Source organism: Triticum urartu, chromosome 6, assembly GCF_003073215.2.
Source record: "Triticum urartu cultivar G1812 chromosome 6, Tu2.1, whole genome shotgun sequence".
In the NCBI taxonomy this organism is placed as follows: Eukaryota; Viridiplantae; Streptophyta; class Magnoliopsida; order Poales; family Poaceae; genus Triticum; species Triticum urartu.
This window is the reverse complement of record NC_053027.1, coordinates 49,245,781-49,258,848: the sequence shown is the minus strand read 5'-3', so window position 1 is coordinate 49,258,848 and position 13,068 is coordinate 49,245,781. Positions and strand designations below refer to the sequence as shown.

General features: G+C 45.1%; 1 protein-coding gene and 1 pseudogene across 1 annotated transcript; one reads left to right on the top strand and one right to left on the bottom strand.

The window, feature by feature from the left end:
• The first annotated feature begins 2,853 nt into the window (after positions 1-2,853).
• On the top strand, positions 2,854-5,452 carry LOC125516323 (cell division cycle 20.2, cofactor of APC complex-like). Its single transcript, XM_048681802.1, has 5 exons — positions 2,854-3,313; positions 3,457-3,745; positions 3,852-4,121; positions 4,214-4,804; positions 4,896-5,452. The coding sequence occupies exons 2-4, from the start codon at positions 3,494-3,496 to the stop codon at positions 4,670-4,672; spliced, it is 981 nt and encodes a 326-aa protein (XP_048537759.1). The 5' UTR covers positions 2,854-3,313; positions 3,457-3,493; the 3' UTR covers positions 4,673-4,804; positions 4,896-5,452.
• A 1,064-nt stretch (positions 5,453-6,516) lies between these two features.
• Positions 6,517-10,018, bottom strand: LOC125516538 (annotated as a pseudogene).
• Between the last annotated feature and the right edge of the window lie 3,050 nt (positions 10,019-13,068).

The window sequence follows — 13,068 nt, the reverse complement described above, 5'->3', positions numbered from 1 at the left end:
CTAGCTTGTGTTCCAGTATTTGTGGCACTGAACTGTATCTGTGTCGATTAATATGGATCAGAGGGGGTAACTTGTTTCCATGCTGGATGGGCACGAGTGAACTTCATAGAGTAGGAATGTGCATAAATGATAGCACTTAGATGGACCATCCTCTAAGCATGATTATTCTTTATAGAAAAATAGAATCGACTCTCCAAGAAATAACACATATTATGAGGGTAAGATCTTGATAAGCTCAGGCAATGTCCCCTTGCACTCCAGCTTGGGGGACAAGGTCCAGCAATGAGCTCCAGTGCATCTCACCCGCAAGATGCAGTTCCTCGAGAAGGAACCGACGAAATTCCCCTCTCTTGCTTGTGATCCCTAGCTGACTGCCGACATCTTGTTGAAAGTGCAAACTTTCAGAATTTGGCACATAAGAAAAAAGATATGCGAGTATCGTAGAATTTTAGATGGCAAACTTTCAGAATTCAACATACAGATGCTAGTCTCAGATCGATCGATCCTTTGGCTCGTCCGTGCTGCTAATCTTGCCATCTTTTTTTGGTAGAATCTTCTCCGCGTTTAGGGTCCGCACCTGTTGCTGGCGATCATTTTACCAAGCTGGTTTGATGTACTATTTCTCTGCCTGCGTTACTCAACTTACGGTTTCTTGTTGACTTCCTGGTCGAATTGAATCGCTCTATTTGCCCTAACCTTGTTTGATTCAATACGACTCTTGTTCTTGATGATTCCCGTATATTTTTTCCAAAAAACGGACCTTTTTTTAAAATTTTGGAACAAAATTTGAAAAACAGAAACATTTTCTGAAATTCTGAACAAATTTCTGAAAAAGGCAAACATTTTTTGAATTTGTGAACAATTTTTGAAACGGGAACATTTTTGTAAATCTGAAAATGGTTGAAAAAATGTAACCGTTTTATATATTCATGAACAAAATTTGGAAAAGGGATTTTTTCTGAAAATTTGAACATTTTTCAAAACTCCATTTTTTTTGAAAATATGAACAATTTCGGAATCTTCGAACAAATTTTGAAAAATGGAAAAACATTGAATCCTGAACGTTTTTTGAAAAGGTGAACATATATGAAAATTTCCAGATACATTTTGATAATAAATTTTTTGAATTAGTGCACCGGATTTGAAAACATGAACTTTTTGAAATTCTGATAATCTTTTGGAAAATGCAAACTTTTTCAAAATTACCGAACTCTTTTAGAAAAACGCTAACGTTTTTTCAATTTGTGAACAAGATTCCAAAGTATGAATATTTTGCAATTTTAAAACAATATTTTAAATTTCTGAACTTTTTTAAAAAGGAAAAGAAACATACAAGGAAAAAAATCTGCCATTGGCCCAGAACGCTCTGTGAATAGGAAACCCGACACGATCCCCCTCAAAAAAAAAAAACGATTCGCGTGGGCGTTACGCGGTGCGGGTGGGGAGCTCCTAACCAGCGCTTCAGGCGCTCGCTAGCGACCGCGTAGCGGGCCGGCCTGCCAACCGAGTAAACAAAGCAGACGCGAAGGAAAAAAAAAACCTAAATGGAAACAAGGGTTTGCTGGGATTCGAACCCAGAACCAAATAATTTGTGGTTTGATGCCATTACCACAACACCGGGCTAGCTCTTCAGTACAATCACACAAAAACAGTCCTAGTTAACGTTTTCTTTAGTAAAACCAATATAAATTATTTTGAAAAAAGAAAAGGTAAATTTGAAAACAAGATCATCAATATTTAGAAATTTCATAGATTTATCTAAAAAGTCCATTGATTACAGCATTGATTTTGAAAAAAGTCCTTCCATTTTGAAAAAAAAAGAAAAAGAGTTCATCCATTTTGAAAAAAAAGAAAAAGAGTTCATCGATTTTGAAAAAAAAATCATCGGTTTTTAAAAAGAGTTCATCGGTTTTGAAAAGAGTTCATCGGTTTTGAAGAAAGTTCATCGACTTGGAAAAAACATCGGTTTTAAAAATGAGTTCATCGATTTTGAAAAAAGTTCATCGAATATTTTGAAAAGAGTTCATCAATTTTGAACAAAAGTTCATTAAATTGAAAAAATAGTTCATCGGTTTTGGAAAAAAGTTGACAAACTTCGAAAATAGTTCATGAATTTAAAAAAAGTTCATCGAATTTGAAAAAAATTACTGATTTGAAAAAAGTTCATCGGTTTCTTTTTTCCATAAACTACAAAAAAAGTTCGCAAATTTAAAAAAAGTTCATCGACCTTGAAAAAGGTTCATCAAATTTGAAAATTAGTTCATCGAATTTGACAAAAAGTTCACCAAATTTCAAAAATAGTTCATCGAATTTGAAAAAAAGTTCACCGAAATTCAAAAAAATTCCTGGATTTCAAAAAAAGTTCACCGCGTTTGATTTTTTTATCATATTCCAAAATAAAAGTTCGTTGAATTTGATAAAAGTTCATCTAATATGAAAAAAAATTCATGGAATTGGGAAAAGTTCAGAAATTTGAAGAGAATGTTCACGTATTTAGAAAAAAATGAAAAAAATTATAAACGTAACAAAAACAGTTCTAAGAAAAGCGAAAAAATAAAAGAAAAATAAAAAACCGAACGAAACTCTACCAGGAAAAACTAAGAAAACGAAAAAGAAACAAGAAACAAGAAAAGAAGTAAAAAACTGATGAGAGACTCAAAAGGCGCGGTGGTTGTGGTGGCTAGCGCAATGTGCATAAGACCAGCAAGTCACGGTTCAATTCCCACTGCGCTCGATAAAGAGGAGGAAAAAAACGAAATGGGCCGGCCCGCGTAGAGAAGGGGGTGTGCGCCCGTTTGCCTTAACACCTAAAACGGGCGCTTAAGGCGCCGTTTAGGAATTGCCGTGCGGGTGCTAGCGAGAGAAAACGACTATTTTTCGCGCCCTTTCTTCTTCGCCTCCTCCCGTACCAGAATTTACTCTTCTGCCGCCAAGCAATCCACATCCACCCGCCCCCCGGTCTCCAGGATCCGCCTCGCGCTCAACGCCCGTTTGGTTGCTGGTCCCCTGTCCCGTTTCTTGAATCTCGTCCGCGCGTGTGCTAGTCTCCAGGATCTCGTTTCTTGAATCGATTTGGCTTACGGTTTCTGGTCGATTTCCCGGTGGAATTTAATCGCTCTGTTTGCTCTAATCCTGTTTTTATCAATACGATTGCTGTTTCTTGCCGTTCTTGATGATGCTGACCGACATGTCATCACCGGAGAGGAGTAGCGGGCGATGTCCGTCACCGTGGCCGCCTCTCCAGGAGGCCGGCTCCAGCCCCTACATGCCGTCGCTATGCTCGCCGTCCGGCAGCCCTGCCGTCAAGCGCTACGTGAGTTCTCTCTCGATCGCGTCCCCCCCCCCCCCCCCCCCCCCCCCCCCCCCCCCCCCCCCCCCCTTTGCCCACGCCCTGTGCGTGGAGGCCGTTCGACGAAATGCCTGACTGAACGGGTGCTAAACCTTCTTGCTTTCCAGGGCGACAGGTAACAGGTTCATCCCCAACAGGTCAGCGATGCACATGGACATGGCGCACTACCTTCTGACGGAGCCGAGGAAGGACAAGGAGAACGTGGCGACGCCGCCGTCACCGGCCAAGGAGGCGTATCGGAGACTGCTACCCGAGAAGCTGCTCAACAACCGCACCAGGATCCTCGCTTTCCAGAACAGGCCGCCTGAGCCTGCCAACAACTTCCTCGCGGAGCTGCGTGCCGATGCGGCTTCCATCCAGGACAAACCGGCGAGGCAGCGTCGATACATCCCTCAGGTACGGCACTCTTTGCTGTGGTGGTGCTCATTGGTGTTCCAGTTTTAGTGCTGATTGGTCATGATTACTGACTCTATCTATGTACAATGTAAACCTCATGATGAAGTCCCCAGAGAGGATGCTGGATGCGCCAGGCCTCGTTGATGATTACTGCCTTAACCTGCTGGACTGGGGGAGCGCCAATGTGCTGTCGATTGCACTGGGCAACACGGTATACCTTTGGGACGCCTCAAGTGGCTCGACGTCTGAGCTCGTTACCGTTGATGAGGACGATGGCCCTGTCACTAGTGTTAGCTGGGCTCCTGATGGCCGCCACGTTGCTATTGGCCTCGACTCCTCAGCTGTCCAGCTCTGGGATTCCACCTCTAACCGACTGGTAGGTCCTTTTTGGCCTCTCCTGTTGATGCTTTATTTTATTAGCAGCATAATTTTTATGTTTAGTCGCTGATCATTATTTTCATTCTGCAGCGGAGAACGCTGCAAGGTGTGCATGAGTCGAGAGTTGGTTCACTGGCATGGAACAACAACATCCTGACCGCTGGTGATATGGACGGCAAGATTGTGAACAATGATATGAGGATTAGGAACCATGCCGTGCAGACATACCATGGGCACCACCAGGAGGTGTGTGGACTTACGTGGTCAGGATCAGGGAAGAGGTTGGCCAGTGGTGGGAACGACAGCCTCCTCCACATATGGGATGTGTCTATGGCATCGTCTGCACAATCTACAGGTCGCACCCAATGGTTACACAGGCTTGACGACAACTTGGCTGCCGTGAAGGGGCTTGCATGGTGCCCATTTCAGAGCAACCTGCTGGCATCCGGCGGTGGCGTAGGTGACAGATGCATCAAGTTTTGGAACACACACACTGGCGCATGCCTTAACTCTGTTGACACTGGGTCACAAGTGTGTGCACTGCTCTAGAACAAGAATGACAGAGAGCTGTTGAGCTCGCATGGTTTCACGCAGAATCAGCTCGCCCTATGGAAGTACCCGTCGATGGTTAAGATGGCTGAACTCAATGGCCATGCTTACCCTGTCCTCTACATGGCCCAGGTAATCTTTGCTCCCTATGCTTTTTAGCTAAGTTGACACATATTGTGTGCACAGATGGCTAATTATGGTTGTCTTTTGTTGACCTTTGCAGAGCCCTGATTGTTAACATGTATTGTATAAACTCATGTATGTGTACTCTAGTCCGCTCCTGATCTTTAGGATCTGAGCCCTCGCCCAGGCCTGCGTGCCACCTAGTTCGGGCTCCCTTGTAACTTCTTGTATAAATTGTACAGTCCGCATCCAAGGCAATACACAGAGCAAATTCTATCGCCTAACTCTGATGGTTGCACAGTGGCATCTGCTGCGGCAGATGAGGAACTGCGGTTCTGGAACGTCTTTGGGACTTCTGATGCTCCGAAGGCTACAGTCTACAGGGGAACGTTCAATTGTTATAATCACATCCGCTAGAGAGAAGTCGATATTATAACTCTGAACTACCACCAAAGTCTAATATCCAAACCCCCAAACTTCAAAACCGTCCACTTCAGTATGCCCGTAACTTATATTAGTTGCTACTTTTACATTGATCCAGATGAACGTCAAGACCAGTTTGATGTATTATACATAACAGATGTCGGTGATATATAGTATTTTTTGTAATGAACTATGCACCGTCTCGAAAGCATGTGTCGTCCGAGAGAATTCGAACTGTTGCCTCTCAAACTATCTTGTGATGTTTCCTACTGACTCTGGTTTTGCTGTTGACATGTGAGAGGCCTGGAGGTGCTTCTCTTTTGGTTGCCTTCTTTATACAACTTGAAGCTATCATGTTCTGTGACCACTATTTGATCATGTTATTCTTTACAGGAAATACAACTTGCTTCTGCAATGGAACTTGGATATTCCCACCAGAAATCTAGCCTAGCAAAATTGGAGCAAAGCTTTACCTTCAGGTTAGATGTTTTCAGCTTCAAATGTTGGAGGATCTGATCTGATCCTTAGGTTGTATATGTGATCGGCCACCAAACTGGAAAACCGAAGAACTCAGGCTGAGCTGCCTTGAAGAAGTACGGATCTTGGGCTTTGCAGGAACTGAGCATGAGGTCGCTCGTTTGAAACGGTTATTCAGCCGGGCAACACTTCTCAAAAGGATGATGGTAACATTCCATGGCTCCTCCACTGAGAGCGACTTGAACTATGCAGCGTCTCCAAAGCATGTGTCGTCCGAGAGTGTTAAGGATGCGGTTATGCCATCACTAGTCACCAAGCGCGTTAAGGATGAATTCGAGCTGCGTAGGGCTGCCAGAGTGAGCCCAGGTGGCTTGGTGGAGGTGGATGATCTCTGCAGTTTTGGTCCCGGTGGAGGGATGTGTGCACTGTTGCGACATTTCCTATCCTTGTTGATCTCTGTAAAAACTCTGTTATTCCCTCTTGGCTTTGGCCTCTTAATACAAAAGACACAGCTTGTGTGTTCTTGAAAAAGTAATAGTTGTGTATTTTTGCTTTTAGTGATGGCTCAACTTGCAGATTGGGTGCAAAATTAGTATCAATTCTTTCATGCTTCATGTTGCCCTATTTGGAGATGCATATCTGGGTTGGTCTCATCTAATGTGAGATCCTATACTAGTACCTCCCGGAGTATCTATTAGGGTCAATAATCTAAGAGCATCTTCATACCTTGCTGCCTAAACTACAATGAGCCCAATAGATGGTTTATTGGCTTCTGTAGAAGCCTAGATGCTCTACACCATCCAAGATCCATCATCTAGCAATGCTGGCAAACAAGTCGCATTTTATTTCATGAAATTAAGAAGCGTTACATTACTAAATCATCCCTAAGAAAACACTCCAAAATTACACAAGCATTCTTGTGGCCGCAGCAGCAACAGAGCAACATATAGCAGTAGAGTTCTTGTAAACGCTCCAGGATTTTACAGTAAGTAGATGTAGATCAACTGGCGTTCCTCCGTCAGAGGTCGAGGAGCTGGCAGTTCTCCCAGAGCGTCTTGGCGGAGCGGCGGAGCTGCGCGGCCTCGGCCTCGGTGAGGTCCATCTCGGCGACGCCGAGGATGCCGCCGCGGCCAAGGCGGGCGGGCAGGCTGAGGAACACCTCGTGGCCGTCTGAGATGCCATGGAAGCCCGAGGCAAGGACAGAGACAGGGTGCACGCGGCGCTGGTCGCGGAGGAGGGAAGCAGCGAGGCTGGCGACAGAGTAGCCAATGGCCCAAGAGGTGTACCCCTTGAGGCCGATCACCTCGTAGGCGCCGCCCACCACGGCGCGCCGGATCCCCTCCAGCGCCGCCTCGTCGAAGTTCCGGTGGCTGTCGCGCAGCGACTTGAACGCCGGCATCCCGCCCACGCTGATGCTCGACCAGATCGCCACCGAGCTGTCGCCGTGCTCACCCACCATGTATGCCTGCACAGGGACCCGTTATATCTGCTTGGCTAGTTAGGGATCATTTCCAGTAGTCTATTATCAACGAGCATGCATCATTCTCCAACTGTGATAAAAATTCAGTCTTCTCCAACACATTCAATCCAATGTTGATTAATTTTCTCGGAGGGACAGAAACTCATCCCTAGGTTCAGAATTCTCAGATTACACTGGTACTCCCATCACATTACTAGGGAGTTGGGTACCATACATAAGTACTCAAATTCTTTCTGAAAAGAGATATTTATAGCATGATACCGATAGGTAAATATTCTATGTGATATTGATGCATTATAGGTTTATCTCAATTCGGCGTTTTCGTAATCAAATTCAGTAAACACTTGCGAATTGTGTACAAAACAAGACTGAACTTAAAGAATAACACTATACCATATGGTATTTGATTTCGTCATACTATATATATATATATATATATATATATATATATATATACATACACATATATATACATACACACATTAGGAATTAAAAGACGGTTTCTTTGCCTTCAAGTAACATCACATTTTTCAGTTACGTACCATTTCCACCAAAAAAATTGCGTAATGTTCTTAAGTAGATTTCACCTGCAAGTCATCTTTGATACGTACTGTTACTATAAATCAATTTAATGCTATTTTAAGTAAAGTGATGGCAAATGCTGTCATACTGTCCATTTATTTACTTTTGTAGATACCACGATCACCCATGCTGAATAGAAGTTCCATTTAGTAAATCTGTTATCTAGTTTCAAATGTCGATGTAATTACTGTACTGATATGAACAGAGTAGCTATCGATCACCAAACACATGATCTAGGAGTGATTATCCACCTACCAGACAAACTAAGAAAGTCTAGCTTGTTCGGGGGGAAAACAACACGAAAGATTGCACGTCAAAAATCCTCTTTCATGGTTACTAATTCTGTAAAATCAAACATCGATCGATACTGAACCGAACCCAAGTTTACTGAAGTTGTTATCTAGTTTCAAATGTCACAATAATTTCCAACTACCGCACTTACCCAGCCATCCCATAGTTAATTAAACATATGGACAAAGTAGTAGGTATCGATCCACAAAACACATGATCCAAAAGTGATCAACAAGCCTGGCCGTTCGGAAAAATACAATATACGCACTACTGAATGTCGACACTGAGCTATACTAATGGACAGTGTCGCATGGTTAGACCAGTGAAGGAGAGGCACATGCTCCCACGGCGCCACCGCCGCGTGGCATCACCCTACTGACTGATTAGTGAGTACTGACTCCACTGTCCAATCCCGCGACGAGCTAGCTCGATGGAGCTAATGAATAATCAGAGATTCATGGATGGATTGAAGGATGGATTCAGGAGTGAGTTACAAGTATTACCTGCACGTCCTGCGCGTTGACGTCGAGGTGCTCGGCGATGAGGAACCTGAAGCGGGAGGAGTCGAGATTGGTGCCGGAGCCGATGACGCGGCTGGCGGGGAAGCCGGAGAGCCTCCATGCGACGTAGGTGAGCACGTCGACGGGGTTGGAGACGACGAGCAGCAGCGCCTCGGGGGAGTGCTCGGCGACGGGCGGCACGATCTTGCGGTAGAGGGCGACGTTCCGCTGCAGCAGGTTGAGCCTGGTCTCGCCGGGGATCTGCCTGGCCCCCGCCGTGACGATGACGAGGTCGGAGTTCCTGGTGACGGCGGCGTCGGTGCCGGAGACGATGCGGACGCGCGGGAGGAAGGCGGCGGCGTGCTGCAGGTCGAGCGCCTCGCCGCGGAGCTTGTCCGGGAGCGCGTCGACGAGCGCGATCTCGTCGGCCAGGTTCTGGGTGAGGATGGTCTGCGCGATGGCCATGCCCACGTTGCCGGCGCCGATGACGGAGACCTTGGTGAGGCGGCGGTGCGGGGCGGCGGAGGAGGTCGGGGTGGCCGGCGGGCAGCCGTCCCGTCGGCACGGGCGGAAGAAGCCCGACGGACGCGCCGCCGGAGTCGGAAGCCAGCTTCCGACAGCGACGACGCCTTGTGTCATCCTCCTCGACGGGGTGGGGAGGGGATGGGATGGGATGGGATTGCTGGTCGGAAGAACAAATTGCGGGGGCCGGGATTGGGATCGGACGATGAACTGAACTTGAACTTGTTCTTGTGGGAATGGAATGGGAATGGCCAATGAGTTTATAAGCGAATCCTGGAAAGTGAAACGCTTATCGGTTACCGGTTTTGACTACTCGTGTTTGGACTTCACTTTATCAAGGACAGGAAGAGATACTCCAAACCGGGATTATTTTACTCGGGCAGTTGTGCTGGACAATGCCTACCGGCCGACTTCCGCGTCGGCGTTACCGCCTTCGCGGAGTCGCCACCTCAAGCCCACATTCAGGGCATGGCAATGCTCCAAGCTGGAGTGCTGCCCCGCTGTTCCACGTCCGGATGCATGGACCGAGAGAGAGGAAAAAAAGTTGCTGCTTGCAGAGGCTAGCGATTCTTTGTAGAGGAGCTGGTGCTTCAGGCAAAAGAAGAGAAAGAAAGAGAGAAGAAGCAAAAGCAAGGAGTAAAGCACCAGAACATGCGCAGCCATTTACCTTATAAAAGGATGAAGGGTTGTTAGTCACGCGACCAAGCCATCCACGTCGGCTATGACAGTTAGCAAGCGGGCAGCGAGAGCGAGCGGGCACCGAGAGAAAAAGGGTACACGTCCGCTGCGAGAGAAAATATCTCGTCTCGCTCCCTTCTCATCCGACTCCTCTCCATGCCGCCGCCGCCTCCTCCTCTTCCCCGTCCCTCACGGCCGCCTCGCCCCCTCCGCCTTCAGCACCTCTTCCTTCCCTTCCTCTCCTCCTTTCCTGCCTCCGGTTTCAGGCATGGAGGGATGAACCCGGAGAGCTACAGCCGGTGGATGCCGCGACAAACATGGAGGGATGGCGAAGGGGAGTTTCGCCGCTACGAGAGAAAATATCTCGTCTCTCTCCCTTCTCATCCGACTCCTCTTCTCCATGCCACCACCGCCTCCTCCTCTTCCCCGTCCCTCACGGCCGCCTCGCCCCCTCCGCCTTCAGCACCTCTTCCTTTCCTTCCTCTCCTACTTCCCTGCCTCCGGTTCCAGGCAGGGAGGGATGAACCCGGAGAGCTGTAGCCGGTGGACGGACAGGGAGGCGATGGCGAAGGGGAGTTTCGGTGAGCAGACCCGGAGAGCTGCAGCCGGTGGTTGTCGCGACGGACAGGAAGGCGATGCCAAGGGGAGTTTCGGTGAAGCAGATTTTGATGCGATAATGGTGGAATCTGGTGGGTTGCAGGGCGAGGAGGAGGGAGTAGCCTGGCGCAGATACAGAATATCGGCCTCTCCCACGACCCGCCCTCTCCCACCAGAGCACAACTAGGTTTACTTCTGCCTCCCTTTTGATTGCAATTCTTGTGTGAGCTCCTCCCTCTAATTCATGTCCTCCTAATTCATTTTTTCAGTCATCTAGGATTTGGATGGGTCTGGGTTCCTACAACGATGGCAGCAGAGGCGACAAAGACCACTTTGCAACCTCGCCTTTCTGGTTTGGTAGCTAAAACCAAGATACTTAGCTTGTTAATGCATTCATTTTTTTGTAGTAAAAACCATGATTCCAGCATCTGTAGAGTATTAGATTTCAGTTGTTTGTTTTAGTTTGTTTTCAGGGTTCAGTAAATTCTGCATCAATATTTAAATTTTTCGTATTAGCCGAGAATGAGCAAGGCTAAGATGAATGATGTTTATAGAAGATAGATACAGTTTTGTCATTCATTCATGATCATATTTGGCCTCTCTTAGTGGTCAGTCTATGGTAAATCTAATAGTTGGTCTTGATAGTGAAAACACTTGACGATCTGGCTCTGTCTCAGGTATATGCTCCCTCGCCCGCAAGATCCGCTCTCTCCCATCTACACATCACGGCAGCACTTCAGCTCCTCTTGTGGATTCTCACCAGATCAGGCCACCTCACTCACCTTCAGGTAAACCTTGAGCGACGACACAGTATGTTTTCGCGAACTAATCTTCTTTAGTCAACCTATCGATCCTTGTTGCGTGTGCTTCTTAATCGACATGTGAACAATTTGTTGATGCAAGATAGTATATGCATGAATCCTGTTCAACTACAACAACCTGAAAGACCTGTTATTCTCAGAAAAATTATCATCTACGGTTGTATGCATATGCCTCTTGATATTTACCAGCTCTCCTTTAAGATTTCCTAACTAGCATACATATCCTAGCTAAAACATAAGAGTTCGAATTTGTACATGTGAACTGCACATTAAGTTACTATAACCATTATTTAACAGCACTGTTGATTATGACTCAGATTTGTAAATAGTCATCCATACCATAGGTATGTACGTTAATGCAGAAGCACTACTATTGAATTAGATATAGTAACTGCGTCATTCTGAACATTTTAGCAAGTTCATGCATTAACCTTAGGGTCCATCGATGAAACAAAGCCAATCATATGAATTGAAGGAGCTACTGAAATAAAATGGAAAGAACAAAGAGAAAATTGAAGGTTATCTATATGAAAATGCAGAGAATGGGATAGGAGAGGTGGTTCTTCCCAACAGGAAAAAGAGTGGAGTATAGTACTGATATCATGCCGTTTCTACTACAATCCCAGTTAGCATAATAATGTGACATGGAAAATCATATTATCGATTCAATTATGATTCAAGCAACATGAACAATTATCCATGAAATTCACTTCTAAACCCTGATTTTATTTAGTTTTAACTTCAGGATAGGCATTTACTGTATTGTAATTGCCAGACTTCCAAAATTCTACTATTACCATTGTTTAACAACACTCCTTTTGTCACGGGAAAATAAATAGATGGATAAACATCTCAAATCATACACTATGAAGCTTCCAACACTTTCTTACAGTGTCTTTCTTGTGTAATCAGTCTGTCGTGATGGACAAAGTTAAGATCCCAACAAAAAGTGCTTCTTGATGCTATGATGCAGCAACTTAACCTTCCAAATTGCAGTTTACTATACATAAAGTGCTTCTTGATGCTATGATACAACTTATGTACCCATCTTCATGGTTGAATTACTTTTCTGCAATTTGTGACACATTTGCTTCAGTTTCCATATGTCTTGCTTCATGCTATCAACATTGTTAATCATTTATCTTTATCTCTCTTTCCCACTACAGCCTACTTGAATGGATATGGTTCCTGAGAGACCATTTCTTATGCATCAGGTCCTGAAGGTGGATGTTGCTTGTTTAGATATCTATGGTTCCAAATTATTCAAAACGGTTCATGTTATACTGGATGCTATTTTATTGAGAGTGGCTTTGAACAATATGGCATGAACTCCTCATTTTTGTTAAGATAAAGGACAAATCCACAACAATGGTGATGGAGATCTATTTTAGCAAACTCCTCATTTTGGTTCTAAAGTTGTTTTCCCTTTTCAGTGAAGGAGCTGGTTTGGCGGCATCAGTTGAACTTAGTCAAATTAGGTGTGTTGTGTATGTACGTTGGAGCTGAAAATGTAACATTAGCTCTAGAACTGGTTGCCTATACTGAAGAAATACATGTTGGTATTTTCATCCCACTTTTGTACAATTTATGTTATTTTGATATTCAATAGGGTATTTGGTCTGTTATATTCAACTTCATTTCTCTTCACATTATTGCCACGACAGGTACATATATAGACTGAGGCTTGTGTCTCCTGGGTGCATTTCCTATAAAATTAGCTCTCATCACCATAACAAAGGTATGCTGTCCATTCTTATCTTTTTTTCCAATGGCATTATGCGTATAACCTCTGATGAAATGGACAAATGAATATGTGTAGTTGATATAAATCATCTTGATGCATAATAGAAGAGTTGCTGGGTTTGGACATGAGCATGATCAATTATTGTGGCCTTGCTGTTT